This window comes from Chiloscyllium plagiosum, unplaced genomic scaffold (assembly GCF_037043375.1).
Source record: "Chiloscyllium plagiosum isolate Xiang-an unplaced genomic scaffold, Cpla_swu_hap1 HiC_scaffold_9, whole genome shotgun sequence".
Taxonomy (NCBI): Eukaryota; Metazoa; Chordata; class Chondrichthyes; order Orectolobiformes; family Hemiscylliidae; genus Chiloscyllium; species Chiloscyllium plagiosum.
The window spans coordinates 114234922-114255457 of record NW_028270147.1 but is presented as its reverse complement, the minus strand read 5'-3'; the positions used below and the strand labels follow the sequence as shown (position 1 = coordinate 114255457).

Here is a 20536-nt window from a genome sequence, read left to right as displayed (position 1 = left end):
CCAGAAAGAGCTCAAATTATCCAAGAATCCAAAACACTCCCTCCTGCATCATCCCTGCAGCCATGTGTTCAGCTCCGCTCTCTCCCTGTTCCATGCTTCACTAGCATTTAGCACGGGCAACAAACCAGAGATAACAACTCTGTTTGCTCTAGCTCTAAGCTTCCACCCTAGTTCCCTGAATTCCTGTCTTAAATCCCCATCTTTCTTCCTGCCTATGTCGCTGGTGCCTGTGTGGACCACGAATTGCGGCTGCACCACCTCCCCCTCAAGAATCCCAAAAACATGATCAGAGACATCACGTACCCTGGTACTTGGGAGGTGACACACCAATCGTGAGTCTCTTTCGTTCCAACAAAATGAGAGAGTTCTGGCTGCCATGTTCTGACTGCCCCCCAGAGTGGCCATTGGTGAGGACACCTTGAGAATACAGGGCTCCGTTCTGGTCTTCCTGCTACAGGAACAATGTTGTTCAACTTGAAAGGGGGCAAAAAAGATTTGCAACAATGTAGCCGGGGTTGGAGGGTTTGAGCTGTAGGGAGAGGCTGAATAGACTGGGACTATTTTCCCTGGAGCGGTGGATGCTGAGGGGTGACCTAATAGAGGTTTATAAAATCATGAGGGGCATCGATAGCCAAAGTCTTTTCCCAGAGCATGTGAGTCCAAAACTAGATGGCATAGGTTTAACGTGAGGGGGAAGGATCTGTAAGGGATCTCAGGGGCAACGTTTTCATACAAAGGATGGTGCATGCATGGCGTGAACTGCCAGAGAAAGTGGTGGAGGCTGGTCCAATTACAACATTTAAAAGGCATCTGGATGGGTAAATGAATAGGAAGGGTTTTGAGGGATATGGGCCAAATCCTGGCAAATGGGATGAGATTAATTTAGGATATCTGTTTGGCATGGATGAGTTGAACTGAAGGGTCTGTTCTGTGCTGAATAACTCTCTGACTAACTCTCTAGTTTAAATAGACAAAGCTTCTGAGACAGAGGTGACAGTGCTCCCACTGACCAGGTTCCAGTTTGTACAGGGCTCCACTCTCAGCTGGATGGTTGGGAGTTGGAGCTGATTTTAAGCTGTATATTGGAGAGGGGTAAGCAACCTTTTTGATCAAAGCCTCCAGAAATGTGAAAGTGAAATTTATGAGCAATTCAGAGCAATGATCTACTCAGTTATTTTGACTCCTGGGGCCTGCTGAGTACTAAAACTCAGCATTTAGGGATTGCTGAGAAATATCTTCATTGACTTGGACATTAATTGTATTTTTCAGGTTCCACAGTTTAATGAAGAGTCCAGAAGATTATAGCTTTGGGTTATTTCACGATCTCAGTGTTGCTGTCTACAAGGCTGTGAAGGACAGAGTGGAAGAAGTACTTTCCAAAAGAATAGAGGCTGCTCCTGTCTTCAAAGGGTTGCCATCTCTTGAGTGGATATGCGACAGAACCACATGCATGCTTCAGGGCTAGAATGGAAAGCAGGAACTTACATTTGTATCACAGAATCACAATATTGTGGAATCCCACTCACCCACTCTACATTTTCCCTGACAACTGCACCTAACCTACACATCTCTGAACACCATGGGCAATTTGGCATGACCAATTCACCTAACCTGCACAGCTTTGGACTGTGGGACAAACCAGAGCACCCGGAGGAAACCCACACAGACACGGGAAGAATTTGCAAACTCCATACAGACAGTCGCCGAAGGCTGGAATTGAACCCAGGTCACTGGCACGGTGAGACAGCAGTGCTAATCACTGAGCCTCCGTGCTGCCTATTTTTGCTTGCTGTCATGTCTGCTTCATGACTTGTAATGTGTTTTATTGTTTTAAATAAACCAACTTACAAAGTTAATGAATTGATTATGGGACCATTATCTTTAACCTGTCATGGTGAAAGGCTGGAGGAAACACTGTGCAGATGAGGCCGATTGCACAAACAGCTTAATCTGCAGGTAGAAAATACGAGGCACAGTCTTTGTTCATGCGAAGGTGTATGAGGCAACATATGGGCAGGGAACAAAAGTAGGCCACTCGGCCCTTTGACCCTGCTCACCCATTCAATAAGATCATGGTTGATCTGATTTTAACATCCACTCTACATTCTACGACAATGTTCAATCCCTTCAGTCATCAAGAATCTATCTACCTCTTCCTAGGGTAAATATAGGGTAGGGGAATGGGTCTGGATTAGTTTGTGTCGACTTGTTGGGCTGAAGGTCCTGTTTCCAAACTGGAGAGATTCTGAATTCTGCATCCACTGCCTTTTAAGGAAGGGAATTCCAAAGACTGACAACCTCTGAGAGTAAAAACATGTTTCCCAATCTCTGTTTTGAATAGACTCTCCCTTCATTTTAAACAGTGATCCCTAGTTCTGGATTCTCCCACAAGAGGCTTTCCACATCCACCCGGTCAAGTCCCCTCAGGATCTTGCATGTTTCAATGAAGTCTTGCATTCAGTTTCCCCTCACAATAGACTCATTCTATGAGCTTTCCTGATGACTTGCTGTACCTACACACTAACCTTCTGTGATTAATGCACAGAGACCCAGATATGGTTCTGGGGACACAAACAAAATTCCCATCATGGCAGATGATGGAATTTGAATTCAGTTTTTTAAAATCTGCAATTAAGAGTCTAATGATGACCACGAACCTATGTCGATTGTCAGGAAAATCCATCAGGTTCATTAATGTCCTTTAGGGAAGGGAACTGCCATCCTTCCCTGGTCTGGCCTACATGGGAATCCAATCCCACAGCAATGTAGTTGACTGTTAACTGCCCTCTGGGGCAATTAGGGGTGGGCAATAAATGCTGTGTGAGTCAGTGACGTTCTCATCCCGTGAATGAATGAAAAAGAAAAATCTGACTATAAATAATCAACATGAGGATTAAAGACATTTGTAATTAATGAGCAGCCTTAGTTACAGGCCATCATTATCTCCTGATTTATTCTCTTTCCCACCATAAAGCTACTGTTAAGAAGCATGGAGACTATTCCTACCAGCTCTTGGATCTCTTCTCTATTTGTGCTGCTTTCCAGAACACAAGCGTCTTCCTGCTCCAGCCTCCATTCCTCACCCTCACACTGTTCTCCCTCTCTCCACTCCTGACCTCTCACACTGTTCTGCAGCGTCCGCTCCTCATCCAGATCTGTTTAAGACCAGGGGTCATAAGATTAAGGTGGAAGTATTTTTTGACCCAGCGTATGGTAGATATATGGAACATGCTGCCTGAGAGGGTGGTGCAGGCTGAAAATCTCACAAACTTTAAAAAAACATTTGGATGAGCACTTATAATGCCAGGGTATAATAGGCTCCAGACAACTGTGGGTAAATGGGATTAGTGTAGTTTAGTGTGTGGTGGTCGACATTGACGTGGTGGGCCGTAGGGTCTATTTCTGTGCTGTATGACTCTCGAACGTCAGTCCCTGGCTCTGTGAAGCAGCAGTACTGTGTCACTCATATTGAGAGAGGCACACAACAAAATAAGCACAAGAGGCGATAAGAATTCAGCTCTTCCTGTTTTTGAAAACCCCACTACCACATCACCCAGTTAGCAAATTATAAGGAAAGATGGGTTATAAACACAGCTCCCTGCTGGGGTGGTGAAGGGGAGGTGTGGCCACTGGTCAGATAGCAAAGACATAAGAACAGGAGGAGTGGACTCAATTAAAATGGAAGGGGAGTGGTGTAGGGGTACTTACCCATCTGACAGAGTGACCTCCACCTGGCAATCTATTAGACGCTACATAGAATCATAGAGGATAGGAGCAGGAGTAGGCCATTTGGCCCCTCCAGCCTGCTATGCCATTCAAAATGATTGTGGCTGATCAATAAGCAATATACTGTAATCCCTCTCTACTCCCATATCCCTTGATTCTTTAGCCACAAGAGCTATCTCGATCTCCTTCTTGAAAACATAATGTTTTGGCCTCAACCACTTTCTGTGTCAGAATTCCACAGGCTCACCACTCTCTGAGTGAAAACATTTTTTCTCATCTCTATCCTATAGAGTTTTCCCCTTAACCTTAAACTATGAGCCCTGGTTCTGGACTCCCCCACGTTTGGAAACATCCTTCCTCCATCTAATTTGTCTCATCCTGATCCAATTTTATAGCTTTCCACAAGATTCCCTTTCTTCATTCTTCTAAACTCCAGTGAACACAATCCTCACCAACTCAACCTCTCCTTATATGTCAGGCCTGCCATCACAGAAATCAAATGGCATTCAGTAATTAATATTAATCAGCTCATTGTGGAATGTTGTGGAAATTAAATTGACTCGACTCAACTATTAGCAAGAGCAACCAAAAAGAGCTTTATTAATTTTTTTTAACCGCTGTATTGCGGAGGGACCCATATGCACTTGACAAAAATGCCTCGTGCAATGGCCATGAGCGTAATTCAGATATTCACCTTATACTGTTTCTTATCACACTCTCAAGGACTGTGAAGATTTGAGTTGTTATTCTTTTCATTCCCTTGTTGTGGACATACTGTTCTTATATTTTTCTCTTGTTGAATGTTTACAAAGTTGCGCAGAGACAAGCTGTCCCTCGACAACAGACTCCAGCAAAGTGTCAGAAAGTTTTGATTTAAGTCAAGCACTGTCTTTCAGATTTCAGAGTAAATGTTAATTTTGTTAATTTTCCATTACATGGAACACAGACTTTGTAGGTCAGGGTTAGAAGACAATCATTGCCGGTTCTAAAATTCAGGCTTCGGGTGCAGTAATCTCAATGGAACCATTGGATACAATCTCGCAACAGCAGAAAGATGGGAGGTGTAGATAGAGGGTGCAGACAGCGGTATAGACAGTGGGTGTAGATGGTGGGTGCAAACAGAGGGGCTAGACAGTGGCTGTGGATACTGGGTGCAGACAGTGGGTACAGACGGTGGTGCAGAGGGAGGGTCCAGATGGTGGGAGCAGGTGGTGTTGTAGACAGAAGGTCCAGACAGTAATTGCAGATGGTGGTGTAGACAGTGGTGTAGACAAGATCAAGACCTTGCATGGTGACCACATGGGTGGCTGTGTGGAATCACACAGAGAGCAGCCAGTGAGCCTGACACAGTCAGGGACACCCCCTGGTGGTGAAGGTCATGCTGTTGCTGGCAAAGGTCGCATTTCAACTGGAAGTGCACTCCCTCCCTACACACTCCCCTCTTGTCCCCACATGCCTCACTGCAACCCCTTGAGATTCCAGTCAGCACCCTGCGCCCTCACTCAGTCTCCATTGACTTTGCCTCCATTAGCCTTGACCCTCCTCCCAAGCACTTACGTGGGACTTCACTGAAGCTTGAGCCAATTCCTCTGACCCTTGATGATGAGTTTGCCATCTTGGAACTGTCTAACCTAGTCACCATTAACCTGCACTGCCCTCTCAGCATGGAGCATAGATTGATACAGCACAGAAAAGGCCCTTTGGCCCATTAAGTCTGCACTGACATAACTACTGCTAAAGGCACTCTAATCTCAATTTCCTGCACTTATCTCAAATCCTTGAATGTTATGATATTTAAAGGTTGTAAGGTTTCCAGCCTCCACTACCTTCACTAACAGAGGGTTGTGTGTTTATAAGTTATATCCTGTCAGGCTCACGGAGTTTAACATTTTCTTTAATGAGCGGTATGGTGGCTCAGTGGTTAGCTCTGCTGCCTCACAGCACCAGGGACCTGGGTTCGATTCCAACCTGAGGTGACTGTCGTTGTGGAGTTTACACACTTCCCCTGTGTATGTGTGGGTTTCCTCTGTGTGCTCTAGTTTCCTCCCACAATCCAAAGATGTGCAGGTTAGGTGAATTAGCCATTCCACAATTGCCACAGTGATCAAGAAGCTGTCAGTCAGGGGAGATGTTGAGTAAATGGGCAGGGGAATGGGTCTCGGGGAGTCTGTCTTCAGAGGGTTGGTGTTGGCGTGTTGTGCCAAATGGCCTGTTTCCACACTGTGGAGTCTGTGACAGTCCATTCCGGATTCCCATCACCCAGAATGAAAATCTGATTTCCCAAATCTCATTTGTGACGTTCGTAACAAAACTATTCATTTTGTCTTGTGTCGTTTAGCTCTTGTGCTCCTTGTTCAATAATTTTTTTTTTCCAATAAAATATGAGTTCCTTGATGGGCTGTTAACCTTGTCCAATCAGGGAGCCCTGGCTGACAGATAAAAAGGGGAGCGCTTGCTCCTGGGCCTGGCCAAACTGGCCATTAACAGGTCGAGGCAGCGGGCCGTGGAGGGGGTCGTTAGGGCCGACTGCCTGTCCCTCTTCCGCGGTTACGTTAGAGCCCGGGTGTCCTTGGAGAAGGAGCACGCGGTGTCGACCAACACCCTGGAGTTGTTCAGGGAGAGGTGGGCGCCGCAGGTCCCGTACTTCCCGCGGGAGCCTGTGCCCCACAACCGCGGGAGCCTGTGCCCCACAACCTGAGCCGCCTCCGGAATTTTAATTTTGTTTCATTTAGGGATGTGAAAAGGAGGGCCCTGTATAGACTGCTGCTGTACACCGTCCACCTCTTCTCCCTCATCCACCGTCTGGACACACCTTGGCATGCCCATTTGCCACCGGGCGGTGGGGATCCCCAGTGGAGGGCTCTCTACGCGGGAGTCCTCCCCCTTTCTCTCGGGGATCTGGGGTGGAGGGTGCTGCACGCAGCAGTCCCTTGCAACCGCAGATTGCGGTGGTTCACGGACTCCCAGCCCAACTGCTTGTTCTGTGGCGCTGTGGAGTCCGTGGACCATGTATATATTGGGTGTGGGCGTTTGCACTCCCTTTTTGATTTCCTTAAAAACCTCCTCCTCTGTTTTTGGCTGCACTTCAGTCCCACACTCCTGATCTTTGGGCACCCGGTACGGAGAAGGGAGGGCAGGTCTGAAGACCTCCTCGTGGGTCTGCTCCTGGGCCTGGCCAAACTGGCCATCAACAGGTCCAGGCAGCGGGCCGTGGAGGGGGTCGTTAGGGCCGACTGCCTGTCCCTCTTCCGCGGTTACGTTAGAGCCCGGGTGTCCTTGGAGAAGGAGCACGCGGTGTCGACCAACACCCTGGAGTTGTTCAGGGAGAGGTGGGCGCCGCAGGGAGTGGAGTGCATCGTTTCTCCCTCCAACTCTATTTTGATTTAGTCCTTACCCTCCCCCTCACTGTTTTTGATCACACAGCACTGCCCTTTGATGTGAAGGGCAGTGTTTGTCACTGGCCACTCGGGTGTTTTCCTATCTTCCTGGTGGTGGAATTTGAATAAAGATTCGTGCACTTTGTGTCCTTCACTGTGTCTCACACCTGCACACACACACCATGGGTGCTGGGGATAAAATAAGCACTACCGCACTTAGGTGGTAGTGTGGGGGTTAATAAAGAAGAAAAAAAAAATAAACAGGAGATTAAAGAAAAAAAAGCAGGAGTGTTAAAAAAAAAACAAAAAGAAAAAAAAAAGGGGAGCGCTAGAAAGGTGTGTCAGGGCGGACCGAGAACTGGAAAGTGGGTAGGGGCGGGCTGCCTTAGAGTGGTCGGAAGGTGGGAGGGATGGGGGCTTGCTGGGTCTGTATAGTCTGCACTTTTGTATGTAACAGTACTGTCTAATGTACAACTGTCATTGCTGTTGTCTCTTTATATCTTTGTGAAACTGGGATTTGAGGTTTGTCCTCATGTCCCTGAAAAATGTATGGTAGGGTTTGGGGCCTGGCTTTGCTGCTCCTCTCCCTTGTAAAATTGCTGTCTCTTGTATGCAGCTGTAAATGTAACTGTTTGTTGTAAACTGTTTTTGTAATTTGTTTAATAAAAATAATAAACAGGAGATGCTGAGTCTCCTCAGTTAGGGGAAAAAAAAAGGGGAGCGTGTGTAACCTCAACTACGACACGCAGCTCCTGTTCGTCGACCGTGACAGTTTGGAGGTCGCCCTCAAGACGCTGCCTGTCTTTTACCAGGACCTGATCACTGTCTGGAACATGGTTGAATCTCGTCGCGCCTACCCTCTGGCTGGAGTAGCGGCTGTCGTCAGGGAGCCGTTGCTCAGGAATCCGCAACTCCGTACTCGCGGGTTCGAGTGGCTATCGGAGGGGAGGGCCGTGGCGGTGAGGGTGACCAGGGTCGGGGACGTGCTGGGTGCCGGGGGCCTGGGCTGGACGCTGCCGCAGGACATAGTGAGCAAGGCAGCGGTAGATGTCCAGTACGTGGCCACCGCCATCCGACGCCTTAAAGCGGCGGTGCTCGGACCCGACGTAGTGCACCAGTTGGAGGACGCTCAGGTGTGGGGTGGAATCCGGTCCGCGCTCACCCCAGCCCGGACGGAATTTCACATTGGCCACAAGGTCCCGTACTTCCCGCGGGAGCCTGTGCCCCACAACCGCGGGAGCCTGTGCCCCACAACCTGAGCCGCCTCCGGAATTTTAATTTTGTTTCATTTAGGGATGTGAAAAGGAGGGCCCTGTATAGACTGCTGCTGTACACCGTCCACCTCTTCTCCCTCATCCACCGTCTGGACACACCTTGGCATGCCCATTTGCCACCGGGCGGTGGGGATCCCCAGTGGAGGGCTCTCTACGCGGGAGTCCTCCCCCTTTCTCTCGGGGATCTGGGGTGGAGGGTGCTGCACGCAGCAGTCCCTTGCAACCGCAGATTGCGGTGGTTCACGGACTCCCAGCCCAACTGCTTGTTCTGTGGCGCTGTGGAGTCCGTGGACCATGTATATATTGGGTGTGGGCGTTTGCACTCCCTTTTTGATTTCCTTAAAAACCTCCTCCTCTGTTTTTGGCTGCACTTCAGTCCCACACTCCTGATCTTTGGGCACCCGGTACGGAGAAGGGAGGGCAGGTCTGAAGACCTCCTCGTGGGTCTGCTCCTGGGCCTGGCCAAACTGGCCATCAACAGGTCCAGGCAGCGGGCCGTGGAGGGGGTCGTTAGGGCCGACTGCCTGCCCCTCTTCCGCGGTTACGTTAGAGCCCGGGTGTCCTTGGAGAAGGAGCACGCGGTGTCGACCAACACCCTGGAGTTGTTCAGGGAGAGGGGGGCGCCACAGGGAGTGGAGTGCATCATTTCTCCCTCCAACTCTATTTTGATTTAATCCCTACCCTCCCCTTCACTGTTTTGATCACACAGCACTGCCCTTTGATGTGAAGGGCAGTGTTTGTCACTGGCCACCCGAGTGTTTTCCTACCTTCCTGGTGGTGGAAATTGAATAAAGATTCCTGCACTTTGTGTCTTTCACTGTGTCTCACACCTGCACACACACACCATGGGTGCTGGGGAAATAATAAGCACTACCGCACTTAGGTGGTAGTGTGGGGGTTAACAAAAAAAATCAAAAACAAAAATAAAATAAATAAACAGGAGATTCCCTACCCTCCCCCTCACTGTTTTGATCACACAAAAGAGAAAAAAGAAAAAAAAAAGGGGAGCATGCGTAACCTCAACTACGACACGCAGCTCCTGTTCGTCGACCGTGACAGTTTGGAGGTCGCCCTCAAGACGCTGCCTGTCTTTTACCAGGACCTGATCACTGTCTGGAACATGGTCGAATCGCGTCGCGCCTACCCTCCGGCTGGAGTAGCGGCTGTCGTCAGGGAGCCGTTGCTCACGAATCCGCACCTCCGTACTCGCGGGTCCGAGTGGCTGTCGGAGCGGAGGGCTGTGGCGGCGAGGGTGACCAGGGTCGGGGATGTGCTGGGTGCCGGGGGCCTGGGCTGGAATCTGCCGCAGGACATAGCAAGCAGGGCAGCAGTAGACGTCCGGTACGTGGCCACCCCATCCGACGCCTTAAAACGGCGGTGCTTGGACTCGACATAGTGCACCAGTTGGACGACGCTCAGGTGTGCGGTGGGATCCTGTCCGCGCTCACCCCAGCCCGGACGGAATTTCACATTGGCCACAAGGTCCCATACTTCCCATGGGAGCCTGTGCCCCACAACCTGAGCCGCCTCCGAAATTTTAATTTTGTTTCATTTAAGGAGGTAAAAAGGAGAGCCCTGTATAGACTGCTGCTGCACACCGTCCACCTCTTCTCCCTCATCCACCGTCCGGACACGCCTTAGCGTGCCCATTTGCCACTGGGCGGTAAGGATCCCCAGTGGAGGGCTCTCTACGCGGGAGTCCTCCCCCTTTCTCTCGGGGATCTGGGGTGGAGGGTGCTGCACGCAACAGTCCCCTGCAACCGCAGATTACGGTGGTTCACGGACTCCCAGCCCAACTGCTTGTTCTGTGGTGCTGTGGAGTCCGTGGATCATGTATATATTGGGTGTGGGCGTTTGCACTCCCTTTTTGATTTTCTGAAAAACCTTCTCCTCTGTTTTTGGCTGCACTTCAGTCCCACACTCCTGATCTTTGGGCACCCGGTACGGAGAAGGGAGGGCAGGTCTGAAGACCTCCTCGTGGGTCTGCTCCTGGGCCTGGCCAAACTGGCCATCAACAGGTCCAGGCAGCGGGCCGTGGAGGGGGTCGTTAGGGCCGACTGCCTGCCCCTCTTCCGCGGTTACGTTAGAGCCCGGGTGTCCTTGGAGAAGGAGCACGCGGTGTCGACCAACACCCTGGAGTTGTTCAGGGAGAGGGGGGCGCCACAGGGAGTGGAGTGCATTATTTCTCCCTCCAACTCGATTTTGATTTAGTCGCTACCCTCCCCCTCACTGTTTTGATCACACAGCACTGCCCTTTGATGTGAAGTGCACTGCTTGTCACAGGCCACTCGGGTGTTTTCCTATCTTCCTGGTGGTGGAAATTGAATAAAGATTCATGCACTTTGTGTCTTTCACTGTGTCTCACACCTACACACACACACCATGGGTGCTGGGAAAAAAATAAGCACTACCGCTTAGGTGGAATAAAAAAGAAAAAAAGAAAAAAAGGGGAGCATCAGAAGTACTGATACTCTGGGACCTGACTCTGAACAACAACCTGCCAACCAACCCCCTCCTTCTGTCCCCCTCAATCTCCCCATGCTTACTCTTGATGCCCCTTCGATCCAGCCTGTGCTGCCTTTGGGAGAGGTTGGCCTTCCCTCCATTCCTGATGAAGAGCTTATGCCCAAAACCATTGATTATCCTGCTCCTCGGATGCTGCCTGACCTGCTGTGGTTTCCCAGCAACACACTCTTGACTCTGATCTCCACCATCTGCAGTCTTCACTTTCTCCTTCCCTCCAGCTCCCAGGAAAGTGGATATCATCCCAGAGGAGCATAGTCCCACTCGCTCATTACAGACAGAGATGACCGGTGGTGTGTTTAACCTGAGGGTCACCACAGCTGAGGCAGGGGGAGTGAAGGTGGCACCTTCATGGTGGTAGCACCCTTCATTAATCCACTGTAATCCCTCTTGGGGCTGCAACAATTCAACCTCACTCACTGCTCTCCTCCCTGTAAGGCAATATTGCTGTATCTAGTTTCGAGCTAATTGACCATTGAAATACAACCATGGCTAGTCAGCATTGGCTGAGCAGACAGCCACTACTGCAATGACCCCGGCTCCAGAAAGTCCCCTTGTAATTGGGGAGCACATTAGGGAGCACAGTGTGCACTGCCTCTGAAATCCCTCCCTTACTGAGAATACACTCTCAGTATTCACCTTTCTCAGCTGCCATCTCAACTTCACTGTAAATTCTGTGAACTATGATCCTGCCCCACGAGCTGCCTGATGAAGGAGCAGTGCTCCGAAAGCTTGTACTTCCAAAGAAACCTGTTGGACTATAACCTGGTGTTGTGTGATTTTTAACTTTGGCCACCTCAATGAGCTGCCATCTCAGACTGAATTGTTTTTCTTCCGAGATTTGACAACATTAAAGCCTAATCTTCAATCCCCATCACAAAGCCCATTCTCTACCCATCACTCAGAGACAAATACCTCAGAGACACCTACAGGCAGCACAGAGTAACACACTCCCACTCATTGAGATACGAAGTTAAAAATCACACAACACCTGGTTATCGTCCCACAGGTTTAATTGGAAGTACACTAGCTTTCGGAGCGCCACTCCATCATCAGGTGGTTGGGAGGGCACCCTCTTGATGAAGGAGCGGCGCTCCGAAAGCTAGTGTGTTTCCAATTAAACCTGTTAGACTATAACCTGGTGTTGTGAGATTTTTAACTTTGTACACCCCAGTCCAACACCGGCATCTCCAAATCATTGCACTGCCGACAGCCAGTGCAGAATAACACACACACATACAGACACCTACAGGCAACACTGAGAAACACACACTCAGAGAGTCAGGCAGCACTGAGTAACATGCTCACACTCAATGCTGCCTGGAGGTGTCTCTCTGAATAACACTCCCACACTCAGAGCGACACCTACAGGCAGCATTATGTGATACACCTGCACTCAGAGGGACACGCAGCCTGCAGTGTCAGTGATTGACCGAAGATCACTTCCGGTACAACACAGCATGCAGCAAAGAGTGCAGAGTGCGATCCCAGCACCTGAGCCTGGACCACAGAGTGAAGAGGGAATGCCTAAGATTGTAATTATTGAGTCCTCACAACTTTCTGTTTCGAGGTAAAAACAAGGACTGCAGATGCTGGAAACCAGAGTCTATATCAGAGTGGTGCTGGAAAAGCACAGCAGGTTAGGCAGTATCCAAGGAGCAGGAAAATCAACGTTTTGGGCAAAAGCCCTTCATCAGGAATAGAGGCAGGATGCCTGCAGAGTGGAGAGATAAATGAGAGGGGGTGGAGAGAAAGTAGCATAGAGTACAATAAGTGAATGGGGTTGGGATGGAGTTGATAGGTCAGAGAGAAGGGTGGTGTGGATAGGTGGAAAGAAAGATAAGCAGGTAGGACAGGTCATGAGGATGGTGCTGAGCTGGAAGGTTGGAGGTGGGGTGAGGTGGGGGGAGGGGAAATGAGGAAACAGATGAAATCCACATTGATGCCATGGGATTGAAGTGTTCCGAGGTGGAAGATGAGGCGTTCTTCCTGCAAGTGTCGGGTGGTGAGGGACCGACGGTGGAGGAGGCCCAGGACCTGCATGTCCTTGGCAGAGTGGGAGGGGGAGTTGAAATGTTGGGCCACAGGGCAGTGGGGTTAATTGGTGTGGTTGTCCTGGAGATGTCCCCTAAAGCGTTCTGCGAGGAGGCGTCCAGTCTCCACAGTGTAGAGGAGACCACATCGGGAGCAACAGATACAATAAATGACATTGGTGGATGTGCTGGTAAAAATTTGATGGATGTGGAAGGTTTCTTTGGGGCATTAGATAGAGGTGAGGGAGGAGGTGTGGGTGCAGGTTTTGCAATCCCTGTGGTAGAAGGGGAGGGTGTCAGGAAGGGAGAGTGGGTTGTTGGGGGGTGTGGACCTGACCAGGTAGTCACGGAGGGAACGGTCTTTGCAGAAAGCAGGAATGGGTGGGGAGGGCAATATATCCCTGGTGGTGGAGTCTGTTTGGAGGTGGCAGAAATGTTGTTGGATGATATGGCTTATGCGAAGGTTGGTAGGGTGGAAGGTGAGCACCAGGGGGGTTCTGTCCTTGTTACGGTTGGAGGAGTGGGGTTTGAGGGCAGAGGGGTGAGATGTGGACGAGATGCGTTGGAGCACATCTTTGACCACGTGGGAAGGGAAATTGCAGTCTCTAAAGAAGGAGGCCATCTGGTGTATTCTGTGGTAGAACTGGTCCTCCTGGGAGTAAATATGGCGGAGGCAGAGGAATTGGGAATACGGGATGGCATTTTTGCAAGAGGAAGGTTGGGAAGAGGTGGAATCCTCGGTGTTGGTGGGTTTGTAAAAAATGTCAGTGTCAGGTCGGTCATCATTAATGGAGATGGAGTGGTCCAGGAATGGGAGGGAGGTGTCAGAGATGGTCCAGGTGGGCATTAATGGAGATCTGTTTGGAATCTTGTAACCTCCAATAATTCCAGATCAAAGGGATCATTTGAAAGTGATTGATGATTGGCTGTCAGTATCCTCTAAAACAGATGTGTCATTGATTGACAGGCGAATAGCCAATTATGACAATGTCATGCTGAAATGCAGCCAATCGGCTGAATGGAGTGGTCAATTTCCAAAGCAGACAGAGACAGAGACTGAATCTTCTTCATCTTTATTCCCTTTTCCAGAAAGACATTGAGAGAAAACAGATGCAATTAACAGTCCAGACAGACGAAGCTGCACAAATTCACAGCCACAATGGAGCTTGAGGAAAACACTTGTGGAGATTTTCTCAATAACATGAGAATCCTGTCCCATTAAACAGTGATAAAAACCTTAAATTGGAACTGGCAGCTGAGCAGGAAGGAGATCTGGTTTACTGAAGCAGAGACCTCTGAGGTTCACATTGTTTTGTACAGCTGACAGTCTCCAGCAACTTCAAGAGATTTTACTTGGCATCACAAATCAACCCTGTCCCAATCAAACACTCCCAGAATAGGGACAGCATGAGGTTTGACAGCGTAAAGCTCTCTCTACACTGTCCCAATGAACTGCTTTAAACCCTGAACCTCAGAAATGTCTCTGAGCCAGTCCTGAGAAGGAAGAGAGTTGAACTTCAGTGCTGACAATGACTTTTGTCCTGCCAGCTCAGCCCTGTTCTATTTAAAGTTGTGTCTCCTCTGTGGACTGTCTCCAACACTCTACACACATTCTGATCTCCTGATGCTCTTGCTAAGGGGAGAGGAGAGAGTCACGTGGGTGAGGGCACAGGAGAAGCGAGCGTTGGACTCCCAGTCGGACCCAGAGAGGGTCAGCAGGCTGCTGACACTGTAGGTGCTTTCCGAAGCTCGCAGGTAGTTGCTGGTCTGAACCCCCGTCCTAAATGACTGCACCATCCTTCTTCCACTGCACCTCCAGCTCATCAGGATAGAAGTGATTGGCAAGGCACACCAGGGTGGCAGTGCCCTTGGCATTGACCTGGTCCGGGGAGGGGGGCAGCAGGGTCAGCTTGGGCTGAGAGTTGTCACGGCCTGAAAGACAAGAGAAACAATTTTAATCTCTGCCATTTGAAGGGATTTCAACTCTCAGAATATTCACTGACAAAATGTTTGAACATTTGTAGCCAATACCTAACAAACCCCATAAATATACAGGCATTGTTTAAATTGCTTCTTGGGATGTGAGTGTCACTGGCAGGATCAGCATTTATTGCACATCCCTAATCACCCAGAGGGCAGTTTAGAGTCAACCACATTGCTGTGGGTCTGGAGTCACATGGTAAGGATGGCAGTTTCCTTCCCTAAAGGACATTAAGGAATCAGATGGCTTTTTCCTGACAATCAACAATTGTTTCATGATCATCATTAGACTCTTAATTGCAGATTTTTTTTATTGAATTCACATTCCACCATCTGCTGTGGCAGGATTCTAACCCTGGTCCCCAGAACATTAATCTGGATTTCTGGATGAACAGCTCAGCAATAGTACCATTAAATCATCACCTCCTTTATCTTATTTTTAGTTGAGCGTGAAAGCAAGAAGTTTGTTTCTGAACAGGGTGATTAGGAAAAGCACAACTGAAAGGCTCCCAGTTCATCCCAAAAAAGATTAATTCCTTGAAAGTGGAGTTGCAGATAGGTAGGGGGGGGGGGGGGGGGGGGGGTGTCAAAGCCATTTGGCATGCTTTCCTTTATTGGGCAGTGCATTGAGTATTGGAGTTAGGAGCTGTTGCACCTGTAAAGGACATTAGTTTGTCCCCTTTTGGAATACTGTGTGGAATTCTGGCCTCCCTGCTGTAGGAAAAATGTTGAGAATCTTAAAAAGATTCAGAAAAGATTTCCAAGGATGTTGCCAAGTTGGAGGGTTTGAGCGATCGGGAGAGGCTGAACAGGCTGAGGCTATTTTCCCTGGATCGCTGGAGGCTGAGGGATGACCTTATTGGGTTTCTAACGTCATCGGGAGCATTGATCAAGTGAAACAAGAAGATATTTTGGTCAGAGTGAAGGAGTCCAGAACTAGACAGCACAGGTGAAAAGTATCAGGAGAACAATTTAAACGGGAACTAAGGCATAACTTTTTCCTGCAGAGGGTGGTACATTTTTGGAATGAGCTGCCAGAGGAAGTGGTGGAGGCTGGTATGATAACATTTAAAAGGCATTTGGATGGGTATATGAATAGGAAGGGTTTAGAAGGATATGGGCCAAATACTGACAAATGGGACTAGATTAATTGAGGTTATCTTGTCAGCATGGACAAGTTACACAGAAGGATCTATTTCTGTGCTGTACATCTCTCTGACACTATGACTCTATGTCTCTGTGGTTGGCATGGATGAGTCAGATCGAAGAGTCTGTTTCCATGCTGTACATCGCTATGACTCTAATTGTGTTTCAATCAAGCCCTCACTACCTCAGACTCTCCCAAAGACAGTTACACTTTGCTTGAAAACCAGTCACTGTTGCAATTTCAGGAAAGGAACAGCCAATTTCTACACAACAAGATCCCACTGGAAGCAATGAGATCAAAGAGCATTATTCATGATTTTGGTTCAAGGATAAATATTGTCCTGAACTCAACCCAAAAAGAAAGTAATTTGGTTCAGTTGGATGGAAAATGAGAAGATGGAAGGTAAAGGAGAAGGGAGGATTGCTGGTTAGTGATGGGATTGATTGTGACCAGAAAATAAAAGGAAGGGACGGAATTTTTGAATATCAAAAGAAACTTAAAAGTGCAGGGAAATCAATAGTAGAACAAACTTAAAGAGTTTGTATCTAAATGCAAGAAGCATTCTGAGTAAGGGAGACAAAATGATGCCACTAATCAAGGTCAATTGAGTTTCCAAGGAATAAAAACTAATTAAAGTGGAGGAGGGCTCAGGAGAGGTTATTCAAGTTTCCAGAAGACATAATGGGACAGAGAGTGTGGAAAGGATCAGGTATCGAACGTAAAGCACAGCAGATAAGGGGACAATGATGGGAAGGAGGGCAGTCAATGCAGGACTGAGGGAGTTGTACTTAAAAGCACTCAATATACAAATGGGCTTGTAGTGCAGATTGAAACTGGCAGGTACGATGTTGTGGGTATCACAGAGACATGGCTGTAAGGGGATCCAGGCTGGGAACTAAATATCCAAGGATCCATGTCCTATCAAAAGGACAGGCAGATGGGCAGAGGGGCAAGAGTTGCCTTGTTCGTAAGAAATGACTTTAAATCAATAGCAAGAAGTGATACAGTCAGAAGGTGTCGAATCTGTGTGGGTAGAGTTGAGGAACCCAAGAAAATAAGAATCTGATGCAAGTTATGTTCAGGTCTCCAAGCAGTAATCAGGGTGTGGGGAAGGAAATCAATCAGGAGACAGAAAAGGGTAAAAACAATGACTGCAGATGCTGGAAACCAGATTCTAGATTAGAGTGGTGGTGGAAAAGCACAGCAGTTCAGGTAGCATCTGAGGAGCAGTAAAATCAACGTTTTGGGCAAAAGCCCTTCATCAGGAATACAGGCAGACAGCCTGAAGGGTGGAGAGAAAATTGAGAGGAGGGTGGAGGTGGAGAGAAAGTAGCATAGAGTACAATAGGTGAGTACAATAGGGGTGGGAGGATGGAGTGGATAGGTGGAAAAGAAGATAGGCAGGTAGGGCAAGTTATGGAGACAGTGCTGAGCTGGAAGTTTGGAACTGGGGACAGAAAAGCCAAATACAAAATGTTATGGCAGACTTCAATGGATAGGTGGACTGGGTAGCGCATCTCAACAAAAGGATTTCATGGAATGTCTACGAGGTGGTTTTTGAAACAGCTTGTGGTTGATCATTTGGAACAGGTAGTTTTGGATTCAGTGATGTGTAATGAGGCCAATTTGATTAGTGAGCTAAAGATGAAAGTATCCCTCTGGATAAGTGACCATAATATGATAGAATTCCCCCTGTAGTTTGAGAGGGAAAAGCTGCAATCAGATGGAACAGTACTTCAATTGAGTAAAGGTAAGTACAAAGACATGAGGAAGGAGTTGATCAGAGTTGATTGGAAGCGGAGCTGAGCAGGTAAGATGGTGGGGCAGCAAACAGCAGAGTTTCTGGGCGTAATTCAAGAAGCAGAGTAGGAATTCCTCCTGAAAAAGAAGAAACAGACTAAGGGGAGGACAAGGCAACCATGGCTGATGAGTAAGGTCAAGGACAGCATAAAAGCAAAAGGAAAAGGCATACAATGTGGTGGAGAACAGTGGGAAGCCAGAGGGTTAGGAAGTCTTTAAAAACCTGTGGAGGATAACTAAAAAAAAACATTCAGGGTACAGAAGGTGAAATGTGGAGGGAAAGCGAACGAATAATTGCAAGAGTTTCATCAGATATATAAAAATGAAGAGGGAGGCAGAAATAGACATTGGAAAAAGAATAATAGGAAAATGAAGAAAAAGGAATTGAATCCATACATTACATCAGTCTGCAACATGGAAAACACCAGCAATGTCCCAGTACTTCAAGACTGTCAGTTAGCAGAGGGGAGTGTAATGGCCATCACTAAGGAGGAGGTACTGGGGAAGCTGGAAGGTCTGAATGTGGATAACTCATCCAGACTGGATGAACTACACCTGTGTGTTCTGAAGGAGATCACTGAGGAGATTGTGGGGACATTGGTGATGATCTTCCAGGAATCAATGGAGTCAGGGTGTGGAGGTATTTTCTAAATAAGGAAAGCCTTTGGAGATCTAAAGCACAAACCTCATTCAGGTTTCTCTTAAGGTTAACAGGCAGGTCCAGTTTGTGCTTGGGAAGGCAAATGAAATGTTAGCATCCATTTCAATATGGCTAGAATACAAGGGCAGAGATGTACTGCTGAGGCTGTGTAAGGCTCTAGTCAGACTGAATTTGGAAGTTGTGAGCAGTTTTGGGACCCATATTCTAAGAAACTATGTGCTGGCATTGAAGGTGTTTACAAGAATGATCCTGGGGATGAAGGGCTTGTCATATGAGGCGTGGTTGAGGACTCTGGGTCTGTACTCGATGGAGTTTAGAAGGATGAGGAGGGATCTTATTGAAATTTACAGAATACTGATAGGCCTGGATAGAGTGGATGCAAAGAAGATGTCTCCAAATACAGGAGAGACTCGGTAACCAAGGCACAGCCTCAGAATGAAGGGCCGACCCTTTAGAGCTGGGATGAGGAGGAATTTCTTCAGCCAGAGGGTGGTGAATCTGTGGAACTCATTGTTGCAGAGGGCAGTGGAGCCCAAGTCACTGAGCGTATTTAAGACAAAGATAGATAGGTTCATGATTGTTAAGGGGATGGAAGGTTCCTGTGGAGCAGGCAGGAGAATGAGGGTGAGAAGCATATCTGCCAAGATCAAATGGCAGAGTAGATTCCATGGGCTGAATGGCTGATTTCTGCTCCTGTTTCTTAAAGCCTTCTGGAGAGTTTCCCCAAACCCCTGGAACACTGAACCCACTGGACTGTGAGCCCTGCTGTAACTGTTTGTCATCAGAAATCTGCAAAGAGATAATCCAAAAGTGGAAAGAGTGTGCATCCATGTGGGAACATCAGAATGTATCCCCGCTCCTGGAATACCATGAGTACAGGAAGTGTGATCTGTGACAGCAGTTGGAGCTCCGGGTTTCGGAGCTTGAGCAGCAGCTGGTGTCAGTGCGGAGCATCCGTGAGGCTGAGAGCTCCGTGGAGAGCACGTTTTGAGATGTGGTCACTCTGCAGCTTCAGAGTATGCAGGGAGAGAGGGAATGGGGGAGCAGCAGACAGTCCAAAAGGACCAGGCAGCTAGTACAGAAATCCCCTGAGTGCATCCCACTCTACAATCAGGATTCAGTTCAGAATTCTGATGAGAATGATGAGAATGGAGGTCTTTAGTTTCTGAATATAGTTTGGAGTAGCAGCAGTGTAATGGGCAGAGAGTGGCCAGAGTTGCGAGAGTGTGTTCAGGTGAATTTTCAGGAGGCATCGGTGGCTCAGTGGTGGCTCCGGTGGGGCAGCACGGTGGCTCAGTGGTTAGCACTGCATCCTCACAGTACCAGGGTCCCAGGTTCGATTCCAGCCTTGGGTGAGTGGAGTTTGCACATTCTCCCTATGTCTGCATGGGTTTCCTCCGGGTGCTGTGGTTTCCTCCCCTGGTCCAAAGATGTGCAGGTCAGGTGAATTGTCCATGCCAAATTGTCCATTGTGTTAGATACATTACAGAGAGGGAAATGGGTCTGGGTGGGTTACTGTTCGGAGGATCGGTGTGGACTTGTTGGGCTGAAGGGCCTGTTTCCACACAGTTGAGAATCTAATCTAATTATTGGCAGCGAAGAAGGCTGTCTAAGAATACAATGGAATCTTGACCAACTGGGCCAGTGGGTTGAGGAATGGCAGATGGAGTTTAATTCAGATAAATGTGAGTGCTGTATTTTGGTAAGACACAAGAGATGGGTGAGATCCCAAACAAATATTTCAGGTCAGTATTTATTGTGGAGAAACTAGGGAATTTGGAAAAATAGTGATGAATTGAAAAGAGACCACACACAAATGAGGAGACGCAAAAGATCTTAAAACACATAAAGATAGATAAACCTTAGGACCTGATCATGTGTATCCCAGAACATTGTGGGAAACTAGGGAAGAGATTGCTGGGCCCATTGCTGAGATATGTGCATCACTGACAGCTATGGGTAAGGTGCTGGAGAACCAGATAGGTTGGCTAATGTCATGCCATTATTTGAGAAAG

At 48.2% G+C, this 20536-nt stretch overlaps 1 gene segment (V, D, J or C); it reads right to left on the bottom strand.

Moving 5' to 3' along the window:
- Nucleotides 1-14663: 14663 nt before the first annotated feature.
- LOC148149260 (Ig kappa chain V region Mem5-like) overlaps nt 14664-20536 on the bottom strand; it is a 524204-nt gene continuing 518331 nt past the window's right edge. Inside the window, 1 exon segment of the V gene segment in view lies at nt 14664-14865. Coding sequence covers nt 14714-14865 — 152 coding nt within the window.